The sequence below is a fragment of the Botryllus schlosseri genome, chromosome 14 (assembly GCF_051294905.1).
Source record: "Botryllus schlosseri isolate E-star chromosome 14, Bs_hap1, whole genome shotgun sequence".
In the NCBI taxonomy this organism is placed as follows: Eukaryota; Metazoa; Chordata; class Ascidiacea; order Stolidobranchia; family Styelidae; genus Botryllus; species Botryllus schlosseri.
In genome coordinates this window covers 14,353,835-14,366,822 of record NC_137249.1, presented here as the reverse complement: position 1 = coordinate 14,366,822, position 12,988 = coordinate 14,353,835, and the positions used below count along the sequence as shown (strand labels likewise).

Here is a 12,988-nt window from a genome sequence, read left to right as displayed (position 1 = left end):
TGATCAGCTTCGAGCCCAGATACAGATCGATCTGCTTGAATAAGGCGTCAAATATATCCGATACGACAGCGACGTTGTCTCCCCCGATCGTGGTGCAATCTTTTTTGGTGACTTGCAGTTGTATTTTCATAAACGAGCTGGACAAATCCAAGTAATGATCGCTACCTTTCACGTTAATCTCAATGACATCGCCCAATTTATCCGGTGTAGCGATCAACGTGCTGGTGTCGGCGACCGCCGTTTGCGTCGGTGGTACCGTGAAAATATCTAATCCGCTGTTGAGGCACTCGGCCGAATTTTCGTGCATCAATTTAGCCATCGAATATATCTCTACGTCTACGTTTCTTGTTTGACGTAGTACCTCCCCGCGCGCCCTTTTTAAGCTTTTTCGTGGCTTTTCGTTTACGACCCCCGATCGCGGTATCGAGAAGCTGTAGACCTCCTTCTTTACTCCGTGATATAGCGGATTGCTTGAACGAGCGCCCGGCCACCAAATCTTTTGCGATATTTGACCCGGTACGGAGGATTTGTTTCCCCAGTATCTTGGAGCCTTTTGACACTAGAGGTAAGACCGCCCGGCCTATGGTTCGAAAAATCGACGCGAGTCCGCTACCGCTTTGCCTGGACCCCCGGTAAAACCCGTAATTCCCAGCTCCGGTCTGATAGTGGTGCAACACGGCTTCTCGGTCACAACAATAGTGCACTTTCATAACGACACCCTGAGATGTATCGTGAGGTCCAAACCCGAGATGTCCAATAATTCACCATACTCGTCCCTTATATAGATGTAGAAATACTCGAAACGGTCGAGTCTGACTTTGGCGTAGTATCGATTTTGAAATATATGGTTTTGTCGCTCCCCCTCGTGTAGCGCAACGACTCTTAGCAACGGGACCAAAGCGTCACCCACCGGCGTCGACTCGATGTCATTGCAGTAGATAAAAGCGTAGAGGCTTTCACGCGACTCACGAACAAAGTTTATCTCCATAAGAGCAATCTCAAGACCTTTACAATCCATTCCGTGGGGTAGGGTAAATACGGGCCCGTCACCGGTCAGTGTTTGGAACGTCATCTCGTAAGTGAAGGGTCAATTCAATGTCACCACATTTAAGTTCTTTTCCAAGAGAATCTCTTATGCTGATGCGTACGCTACGAAAGCTGTTGGCATCGGCGGGTAGGTAAAACGGTTTCCTGAATGATACGTGCTGTCGTTTCATTTCCGGTACCGTAACGGGGATGATTCGCAGCAGTCTGGACATATAATCACCGACCGGGAGATGGCGCACGCAATCGCAATATATAAATAAATACTGAGATTTTACTATCGACGAGGTATACCACGCATCGAATTCAATGTGCTCAACCTCGCGTAATGAGATCGGAACCTCTCCTTCCTCCGCGATGATGTCGTCAATATCGTATCTCTGATGCTCGTGTATGATACGGTAGTTACCGAAATTCGCGTAAGGCCCGAGCGTAGATGTGAGCAGAGAAGAATTCGGTGGGAATCCCTCGCATACCAATCGATTCTGGCTGGGCGTAAAGTACCAGTGATAGCCGTTCACGAGTTCCTCGCTAATTCTTTGCATTAATTGATCGACATTATCGAAATCTCCGGTGGGTAACTCATAGACTTCGGTGACGTCTTTGACAATCGTATTCCAGAAGCTCAAGGTCGTGGTGGGTTCTGTGATCACAATTCTTTCTTGAAAATCATGGCTGAAGCTAATTTCTTGAAGAGCGATCTGTTTACCCTCCGATTCGATTTCAATCGGTAATTCAACCGTGAAATCGGGTCCGCTCCCGAATATCGTGATATAGCTCATAACGCTTTGACGGCTCCTCGACGGATCAGTAGGGTCACTGTAACCGGAGCTGTTTTAAACGCGATAGGGTTATTGTTCTTGTCACGAAGATATACTCGTATATTTCGAATATTACTCTTGGCCAGGGGAAAGAAGTAAGGCTTATCATACACGCAGTGCTGTATTTTTCCTTCTTGCGCGGTCACCGGAACGCTTCGAAGGAGAGGTACTAGCTCGCTGCCGAATACACGAGGTCTGATCAGATCGGTGTATATATAAATGGTGTCTACATCTTTCACGATGGTTTTCGGTCTGATTAAGAACTCTATTGGTTTTTGTTTCTTCAAAACATGATGTTCCACTGTAAAATAACGCGGAAACGTGTCCTCGATGCTGGTGAGACGCGGACCCGCACCACTGATTTTTTTGACCCGTATCAAGGGCTCGTCGGCCTGTGGAAATCGACTCTTGAGATACCTAAAGCTCAAGCCGAACACGCCACCGGTATATTGCTTGATTGTAATTTCTTTCTCGTATCGCAAGCGAAACTGTTCCAACAGATCCGGGACACTGCGATACTTGCCGGGCGGTATGTAATACACGTGACGATGCCCGCTGTCAGAAAATTCGATACCCGCACGCTTGTGGTCTACCGTGAACGTGGGCTGGAAGCTTACTGGGAACATGATCTCAGCAAGCGATGCCTCATATCTTTCTGTATCATATTTTAACTCGGAGAATAGTTGGGTTACAAAATCGTTCGCGGTGTTAGCCTTAAAAACGCTCATTGAAGAATTACTCGGTAAAACCAGAAGAGTCATCCTCGTCGGCGGTTTGGAGAGACAGTACCCTAGTTAACGAAGATATATCCGTCTGGGTTTCGGTGAATAAGTTATACACAGTTACCCCCACGATAAAAAGCAGTATCGCGAGCTGTAGAACCACCAAAGGTATCCGTAACGTACCCCGCTGCGATAAATCCATGATTACCACGGTCGAGTCACCGTCTCTGTTTTATACAAAACTGTCAACGTAAGAGTCCATCGATTTTGGATAACCCTCCCAGCGCACTAGATATCTCCGCTTGCGCCCTCTACCGATCACTCTCTGTATCGATTCTACGCGATAGACATCGTCTTTTTTATCGATGGCTTGTAATTCACTTTCGTAGAACGTTCCACTAATCACGTCCCCGTTATAATCTCGGATGGTGTACGTAGCGGGGCTCCCCCATTTCCGTGTGTGTACGTAAAATATCTCGCGAGTCCAAGATCCCGCAGTCCCTTTCGCAAACGTGGCACGTCGGGTGGTAATTCTCACTGGTTGATCGACGGGTAGCTTGGGTGACACCGGAGGTCCGGTTCCGTTGTATAGTCTATCGAACACCAGAGACGCGTTGCTATTGGTAACCTCCGACGGTCGCATTAAAATCGCGGTGTGATACGTTTGGTTATAGCTCTCTGCGATATCACACAACACGTCGATGTAGCGATGTGTGCGGTTCTTGACAAAGTAGCGATTCAATATATTGCGGGTCGTACGAATTACCCGCTCTACGACGCTAGCCTTAGTATCACTGTTGGTAAAAAAGTGCTTGACGTGGTTGTCTCTAAAAAACCTCTGTATAACCGACCCCGTGAATTCTTTCCCGGCATCAGTCTGAACGACGTGTGGTCTCTTATGAGCGAATACCTGGTTGAAGCCCTCGATCATATCTATAGGACGCTTTCGTTTCGTGGCGTATAAAAACATATATTTCGAAAAACAACAAATTGACACCAACACATAACGATAGCCATCATTGCTACTAGAAATATTAGACAAGTCCATGAGGTCACTCTGGATCTGAATAAATGGCCCGCCGACGATCGTCTTTTGTCGTTGAAATTTGCCTGTATACGGATAGAATAGGGTGTAGCTATCCTCTTGTTTCAAATCCTTCTTGTCGGGGTGCAAGTATTTACCGCGATAGCTCGCCGGGGCTTTGATATCAAAATATTTATCCTTACTCGTCATCGTCGTAGGCCGTCCACGACCCGTAGAGCTGGGGCGGCTTCCTGTTAGCTCGACGGCTACGTTTGATGATCTCTTGCAGTGGCGGTGATCTTTTGGCTATCTTGCTTGTGGTGGGGGTACTTGGAGACGACGGGGCTTTCGGTGTTACTTTCGAGGTGACCCGACCCGGCTTCACTTCGTGCAGTAATTCACGGAGAGTGGCTATCTGATCGTTCGTGAACCCGTTGGAGGTGTCGGTCATCTGAAGAGGCTTGTCGATCTGACCCCGTTGACTTTTATACTTTGAGATGGCAGAGTTATACAAGGACAATTTCTTGTCGGCCGAAACGTCCATAGTCAAAATCGCGCTGATCGATCGGTCCAACTCGGAGTTCAAATCAGTCGCGTTAGAGGGAGCTAGAGGGTTAGGCGATATGATCACTTTTTTGAAATTCATTTTTTGCCAAAAACAGATTTCAACAACGATGCCGCCAAGGGGAGGATTGACAAGATACCGCTAATAAAACCTCCTCGTTGGGTGTTGGCGTGTAATACACGTCTCTTGGTCTTCAAGCTCAACTTTTTACTTGTCAGCTTTCGAATTTTGTCTTTATGCGGGTGTAAATTTTGTATATGGCGTTTTGACAGTCGCAGATTGCCGTTCAAAACATTCACACAGACTTCACAAAATGCCTTCACCAAACCGGGCGAGCTCCCCAATAATATATCCTTCCTTACCGCGGGCGACGCCTTGGACAGAAATTTCAAAGTCTCGCCGTGCTTCTTAATATAACAGTGACGTTTCGGCAGCGATTTGGTCCGAGCCATTATGAATATAGTGTCAAAGTGCCGGCACTTTCGCTATTTATAGTGGCGTGTACAACACGAGTTCATCCCCAGGAAACACCCCTGTTTTAACACGACTAGAATCGGGTGTGGCTTGCGTCAAATCTATAAAAAGGTACCCGTGAGCGTTCTTTGTCGCATCGGCATACGCATCAACTAGAAACTTGGAGTTACCAGGGTACATTTGCTTGCCAAGCACTCGAATCTGAGATCGATCTCTAGGATTACGCATGATAATCAAATACTGGGTGCTGAGACTGAGGTCCCTCGATCTTTTGGACTGGAAATATAAATTTTGGACCGCGAATATTGTGGTCACCGATTTATGATTCGCGTAGACTGTAAAAAAGGGGGTCACCCTGTCCGAAAATTCCATTTTATCGTCAATAATTAATAGAGTAGGACAGGGGCGGCTTGTCGCCAACTCATCCAAAATGGAGAGATCCGAGTAAAACTCAACACCTTGCAGCTCGTCAAAGGAGTCTTGGTAAGCCGTATAGCAATAGATAATTCTTTTAATTCGCCCCTTTGAAAGCTGATCGATATTTTTTATGACTTTAAATATAAAAGTACTCTTCCCCGAAAACGACGGTCCTGCCAAAAGACACGCCCTCCCTGTCGAGAAATCCATCACCAAGGCTGTTTTGACACGACGAGACATGTATTCACAAACACACTTCTATATATAACAAGGACAGGTACACGAAAAAATATGGCGATTCAGAGCGTCACGCAAACCGTCCACACAGCGAATCTTACAATGTCCACGAGGCCGTCTTTTTACACCAGAAGCGAGGTGTCATAATCGACACGAGAAGACGAGGCATCATCAGGGCTCAGCGGTGTCCTGGCCAAGGCTCGAGGTCTACGAGGGGGAGGGTAAGGTGATACCCGGCCGGGTGACTTTTTTGTTATGATTTTAGTCAGATTCGGTCTTGGTAGCACTGGCGACTGATGTATGTCTCTGGCACGCTGTGGTGTCGCCACGACAAACGGGGCAGTCAGATTCGGTCTTGGTATCACTGGCGACTGATGTATGATGTCTCTGGCACGCTGTGGCATCGCAACGACAAACGGGGCGTCAACCACGGTAGGTGATGTGTCGACGGATTTAGGGGCGCGACGATCTTCTCCCGCTCGGAGATAACCCTGGTTCATGAAGCGGTATCGGTTAATGTCGTTTCCTTCATGAGTCAAGCGCTGATCGCGGCTCTGTACGCTGCAGGCGGCACGATCGGTTGGGTCTGTGAAGCCAACTTGACGACGATTCAAGATACGGGCATCAGTCAGCAGTCGGCTCGTCACACCATCGCCTTCATACGTGAACACAGGTAGAAACTGCAGCTCCGTCACACACCGCAACAGGTCGTTTCGAAAGCTCATCCATTCTAGAAGACAAAAGATAGTTACACATGTGCCGGGTAATGACTATTACCGCTTGTTACCTGGTCTCAAGGTGGTGGCAATGTGTAGACGATCCTGCAACTCTTTCTTGAAGTGAGTAGTTTGCTGATCGGTCAGATTGTCTTCCAGCAGAATATCTTTCAGCACAGAGACACGATGCCAGTTGGCTTGGGTGTCGCGGTGAAGTCTATTGAGTGAAAGCTGGCCACAAACATGACTAATGAAATCGCTAGCTGAGTTGTGAGTCATCTGGGAAAAAACAAAAATAACACACATATTACAAACTGAAACGCCGCCTTCGAAAACTAGTCGCAAGCGACAGGCGTTGATGATAGAAAAAGCGTTCAATATGGAACAAAATTTCACAGTGAGCACCAAAAGATAAACAATGTATCCCAACAAAATAGTGTCTTCGTTTTAACATGTCTTTGACGTGCCGCCGAAACACTATAAAATAAAATAATAGTAAGACTCCATACTTGTGTCACAATATACAACCCCACCTGTTTTTAGGAATTCCATGCGACTCGACAGGTCTTGTAGCTGAGACGGGCGAGGAGGACGCCAGCAGATTCTTGTGTCTATGAATAAACGTGCCTTAGCAACGACAGAGAGCTAAGAGCATATTTACACACCCCCAATCTCCTCCAAGATGTTTCTGAGTCTTCTCACGTCCATGTTCAAAGCCTCTATCTTCAAGACCTCAGCCAAAAGTTCCACCCGGTCTGCCCCACATTCGTGTCGTATGATCAGGCCAAACAGAACGCCAATCTCAAACTTGTCTTTCTGCTCGCACGGAGGTAAATGATCGTACCCAGACATGTACTCCCGCAGCGGGAAGAATTCTGCATGATCAATGTATTGATCCATCTGAGAATTGCGACAATTATGATTTCAATTTATGATGAATCATAACAGTTTCAACTCACCACGATTCCTTCTATACGCTGATAAAATCTGAAAAGAAAAAACTCATTGTATTATACAATCATGAAACACAATACGCTTTTCCCCACCTGCTGTAAACTATTGCGATGTTAATGCTATCGTCTGTAAACAACACGAGAAAACGAGCACTATTGTGAAAGGTTCAAGATGCATAGAATAATTCGAGTCAACATGAGAGCATAATGTGAAAACAGATATAAAAAAGCAGAGAACATGAACAGTGCACATTTGAAAAAATCATAGTTCCAAGGGTCTCGTATGAATACCATCTGATTCGACTATTCGCTTACAGTAGAAGTGAGACAAGGCCGATCGAAATTGCTCATAGGTAAAAATGGAAGCATTTTTTCGCACAAATCCAGAATTAATATCCCCATGTGGTTTTTTCTCAAACAACACTTTCCGGTAGATGTCAGCAGTCAGTTTGTTTACTTTCGAGAGCCCTTTGCATGAGTACTTATCCTCATTACAATAATAAGTCTTTGCGGACAGACCAACAAAAATATTCGATTGTGCCTCAATTTTGAAAAGACCACTGGTCCGTTGATCATATCGATTACGAGCTTTACAACAGGCACGTTTATCATTGAACGAGAGAGGATTGGCCAAAAATTCATCACGGTGCTCGTCACAGGCGATTGCTGGAAAATATTTGTGAAAATTTTCAAAAAATTCTGCTTGTTTTTCGGGTCGTACAACTTTTAGCAGGCTGTCAGAGGAGATTGCGCCGTACCAGGAATCAGTGTCCGAATATGCTAGTGCGATGGACCGTGGCAGGAGGTAGGTGGACAGATACGAATGGAACCGTAATAAGGCCAATTTCGCATACCCATACACAAAGTACCCAATGTGGTTAGGTTGGTTCCAAACATGTTTTCTCAATTTCATGGACACCTCAAAAATATCTGGTGACAACTCAATCATTGATTTAAATCTGGAGTCATTTACCAAGACCATAGCTTTTTGGCGGTTAACAATCTTGACATCAGAATATTTTGTACAATTCGAGATAGTTTTACCTATACAGGAATTTGCAATGTCTTTATAGAACTGCCCCAGTGGCTTCTGGGACGGGTCATCGTCAGCCCGTCTTCTAGCCTCGGTTATCGTATCTACAAGAGAATTGAAACATTCAATGGGTTCAAACTCGATAGCTTGAAATACCTTAGTAACGATTAACCCGTTCTCGAGATACCACTTCAATAGTGGTGTTATTAACAATGTTTTTGTGGCCTGCAGAGTAGCGATCAAGAATTTCCGTGGCCGTTTCAAAAAACCATGTTGTTCAGCAAATGCTTTCATGTACGGGCCTATATCATCACGACTTACGTAAGCATGTTTGAACAGGGGACAGAACTCACTAAAATGCTCCTTGAGGTGACTAGGCACATGAATATCGACCTCAACGGCCCCAAAAAATTGATCTTTTGACACCAACTCTAAGAGTTTCGAACTTGAAAGGACCCGACATTTCACCATTTTACTGGATTCGAGAGTTTGAATAAAGGCAGCTATATCACTTCGTTGGCGCATAATGACCCATTGACATTCTGTGATGTACTCCAATTTATACCCCACTTTTTGAATATACTGGATTTTACGCTGCGTCGCGGCCCAGCGGGCTTGACGATCCGGGCTGGCTCCCAACTCGCAGCCGTGACCGTGGTGAAAACATCCAAACAGCTCAAGTGCAACAGGCCCTTGTGGGGTCCTATAATACCCATCAATACAAATCTGGAGCAGGCCGATACGATGCTCAGGACCATTGAATTGATGTTGGATTTTGACCCCCCGACAGTGCGCAATGTAGCTTAGCCATTGGTGAGCCATTTTTCCATAGAGCGGTGCCGTTTTTGTCCTGGAGAATAGAGTAAAATCTTCATTAGGTGACCACAGACAAGGATAGCCCCCCGGTAATCGTGAACGAAGAGTATCCAAATAGAGACAGTTGGCGTCGACCCCTAGCACCTGTTCTACAGGTAGAGCGTTATCACCATAGATTTGGGGTTTGATTTTTGTGACTTTAGCCTCTGCATATCGCAATGAAACAACAGAAAGCCCGCCACGTAGATTTTCCCGTATCAAGGTGTGTATATGGCTATACTTTTGATTCAACAAGGTAAATACAGGTGGTATGCTATTAAACATAAACCGTGATGCCAGAGACGGCAATGATATACCGTCTTTACTCATGTCAATTGAGTAACGAGCAAAGAGTTGCTTGTGCTTTGTGAGGGCCTCCAGTAACGGCCCGACATCTAAACTGACATAGAAAGATAGATAGTCACGAAAAGTAGTCATTTTATGTTCTGCCCACTTTGATTGACACCAAAGATATTGCTCATCTGTTATATTAGACCGTTTCAGTTTGTTATAGAAATGTATGTGGTCTGGGAGAGATTTTTCATCCAATACCGATAAATCAGTGAAATAGTTATACGGAAAAAAGGCCTTCGTTGAAGCACAGTTATGACAACGTGTGTACGCATCATAACTTGTACCGGCGCCAAGATACAAGGTCACATCCAAAAATCGAAATCGATTAGTCGACAAGGACATATACGACGTACCCCTCTTAACAATACTGATAGGGTCTGATAAGTACTCCACCAGATATGGGATAATCAAAGGTATATCATAGCGAGACCCATTGAAAGAGAATACAGGTAATTGACTCAAATAATTCAAAAAACGATGTTTCAATAAGGTTGCCGGGCTCATACGCTTGACATCCGGCTCAGCGGTATGCATTTCTTGAGCAATACAATCTAATCGCTCCAACACGTCATGAAATTGTTGACATAATGACTCAAAACAATCACTTTGGATCAATTCAAAACGTGACATCATTCTAGCAACCAGCGCCCCAGGGTCGCCATCACTAATCAGTACTTCTGGGGTCTCGTACCCTGGGTAATTACATGCGAAGGCCACCGCGGCCGGGATATGATGATCTACATAGTGCACATTAGCAGTGTCGTTTGGGGTCGAGCCTTTTTGTAATATACTCTCATAGTCAAAAACCAAGTTATACGGGTAGAAACGAGATGGTTTGGGCACGATTATACCCAACTCGTCCAACGCTTCAAATATAGTAGGCTCAGGCTTGAACATACCCCCACGGTAGTGGTTAGGAATGCCTTTAAAACAATTATGACGTTTGAGATAATATTTTGAACTGAACAGGCGATGACAGGTCTCACAGCTATAATTCTTACAATATAAGTTCAAATTTTTAATATAACATGAATGTCTTCCTCCCTCTAAATGAACGTGAATTTTCAACCCCTCCCGAGCACCGTGCCGTAGTATATAACCGACCCCATCTTTCAATGTATATACACAGATGGATACTTTAAGACATGACTCGACTTTATCTAGGTCGTTCATACACACACCAGAATCAGGGTCCCCATATAAAGCGGAATATTGTGCCACCAGAGAGAGTGTTTTAGATTGTAAGTCATCACCACGATAATTACCACCACAAAGCATAACAGCGACACAGCGAAATATACAATAATGATCGTCATAGGGTACACCATGTCGATTTTTCATTAAATCCAAAACACTATGTGAATTCACAATAGACTTTGGGATTTCGATTGTACTACACCCAATTAATCTGAAGTCAGATTTGTACACGTAAAAGGTCACGTTTGTGACCGCCAAGACCGCAAATTTAGTATCGTCTCTTTGAAAGCGAGCACTCTCGAAGCCCGCGTCCAGGTCTATATCGCTTACAAATTGGTCAAAGTCACTACGATTGGCAATCATTTTAGGTGTATCCAACATAACACCAGCGTTCTCGGACGCATGATAGTATCTCAATTCGCTTGTCTCAACATTATCAAGTATGTGGGCAAAGGCGTAATTGATTCTAAAACCATACTGCTGTGAGACGAAGATGTCCTGTAGATCGTTGATGACGTCACTGGGGTTGCGGCCGAGTATACGGAAATTGTGTAGGCTGCGTATACTGTGCGGTGCGAGTGTTGAGCTGCGAATGGAGTGCCAGTTTTCTTCCACGATCTCGATCAGATTTTCAGGTATACCCAAGCTGCTTGGTTGTGCGAAATCAGACACAATTCTAACAAGGTGTCGTCGCCTAGACATTCTGGAAACAAAAAACACAGAATCAATAACAGCTAGCACAAAACACACATTAATACATATGATATTACAGCATAAGCATGCAATAAAAACATGATAGCACACCAAAACAGTTACACATTCGTATAAAATTTCATGGTGGCTCTGGCAGCTGACATCTCTTTGAGAAAGGCAACTTTCGCACGCATGATGCGTTCCAAGGGTAATTGCATACGCAAATCCTGCCCGTTCGACTGAGATAGTATTTGCGAAATTTCTTGCTCTATCCGGTTATAATCTTGAGTGAATGTTTCATGAGAAGGAAAACTAGATCTCGAAAGTATATCATCCACTTCCCCCAAAATAGTGAACATCGCTTCCGATGGGGCGATTGAGATAGCCTCAACAATGGTCGCCTTGAGGTGCTCCATCATTCGTCTACTGTATTTACCAAACCTCTCACCCCCAGGTCTACGTCTGGATGGGAATACAGGAGGTTGGGCTGGATTTTCTACATTTTCTGGAATATCATTTGCAGGGCTAATCGCATCGAGCAGGTCTACCGGATAACCACCTTCCATCAATTCTGGTATCCCGTTATCAGCCATAGTCATGAGCAAAGATTTGTGATTGTAAGCTCAATTTACACTTACTTATAGACACTGTAGCCACATGACAAGCAGAAGAAGGGACTCAACACAGTTTAACAGTGCCAGCAAAACGCGGGAAGGAATTTTATGACCCTCCACTCGCCTTTTCCCCCAACCATTTGAATATACATACAAGCCTCTTTTTTCTCTCGTGTCATACTCGCATACCCAATTTACACTTACTTATCGACACTGTGAGCCACATGACAATTGGAAGAAAGTACTTAAAACAGGTAAACAGAGCCGGCAAAATTCGGCAAGAAATTTTATGACACTCTACTTGGCTACCACCCTTTTTTCTCCAAAGCATTTGAATATAAATACAAGACTCTTTTTCTCTAGTGACATACTTACAGGCATAATTACATCATGGCATGTAAATACAACCCGTACGAAAATACTGCAACGAAGCGCAAGCTAGATATTGACTTGAAACGGGCTGCCCCATCTCATATTCCAAATTTCGACAATGCCACCAGTTTCTATGGCACGCAAGTCAGCTTCGACGGGCGTGTGCAATTGGCGTCGACCAGACGACATGGACCCAAGATGACTTATATGAAAGTCTTGATCACAGATGGTAAAAAATCTCTACCAGGGGTGATATTCAATGACAAATTACTGGACTGCATCGAAACTGCATACAGACAAGGTCATACTATGACATTCTGTAACATCAAGATCACTGCTGACGCAAGAACTGATGCCCCGTCATTAATCATTGGTCACAATTCTACTGCTACGAAGAGCAAAGCACGCTTACCCTGTCCAGAGATGGTTGAATTCCGGTACGTGTCCGCAGAAGATATCCAAAAAGGCTTGTACGATGACAAGATTGTTAATTACAGAGGTCTCTGTATTGCCACGGATTCTGAATCCATTGGCACAAACTCGGAGAGACAGCTACATTCATATGCACTAGTGAATGGTGACATTTCTGTTGATCTGAAAAATTGGGGTATTATACCGTTATTCACTGCTGACAAATACTATGATGTCACCCATCTACGTGTACAAGTCCGATCTGGCAAACGTGAGCTGTTCTTACAAGACTATTCGCGTATTTGTAAAGAGTGAACTGTTTCATGTATGAAATAAAAGAAACATGTGATTATTTTGTTTACACTATCAGAGATTAGGGTTGGTAAACTTTCTAACCTGCCAGAATACATCATCTTTCAATATCATACTACTAGCTATCGTCTCGACTCGGCAATCTCACACGAGCGGTATGGAAAAGAGGTTATC

General features: G+C 44.6%; 1 protein-coding gene across 7 annotated transcripts; it reads right to left on the bottom strand.

Moving 5' to 3' along the window:
• Positions 1 to 5,288: 5,288 nt before the first annotated feature.
• LOC145456504 (uncharacterized) lies at positions 5,289 to 12,639 on the bottom strand. 7 transcript variants are annotated; one of them, XM_080334622.1, is made up of 6 exons: positions 12,504 to 12,639; positions 10,891 to 11,115; positions 6,980 to 7,007; positions 6,686 to 6,920; positions 6,554 to 6,631; positions 6,137 to 6,299 (listed from the first exon to the last, which is right to left on the bottom strand). In XM_080334622.1, exons 2-6 carry the CDS (start codon positions 11,112 to 11,114, stop codon positions 6,280 to 6,282), a joined length of 585 nt encoding a protein of 194 aa, XP_080190748.1. In that variant the 5' UTR covers position 11,115; positions 12,504 to 12,639; the 3' UTR covers positions 6,137 to 6,279. The 7 variants fall into 7 exon arrangements, 6 of the variants coding, with proteins under 6 accessions (XP_080190746.1, XP_080190744.1, XP_080190748.1 ...); XM_080334621.1 differs by having other exon boundaries at positions 6,299 to 6,497; XM_080334624.1 differs by lacking the exons at positions 10,891 to 11,115; positions 12,504 to 12,639 and adding an exon at positions 7,067 to 7,232 and having other exon boundaries at positions 6,299 to 6,497.
• Between the last annotated feature and the right edge of the window lie 349 nt (positions 12,640 to 12,988).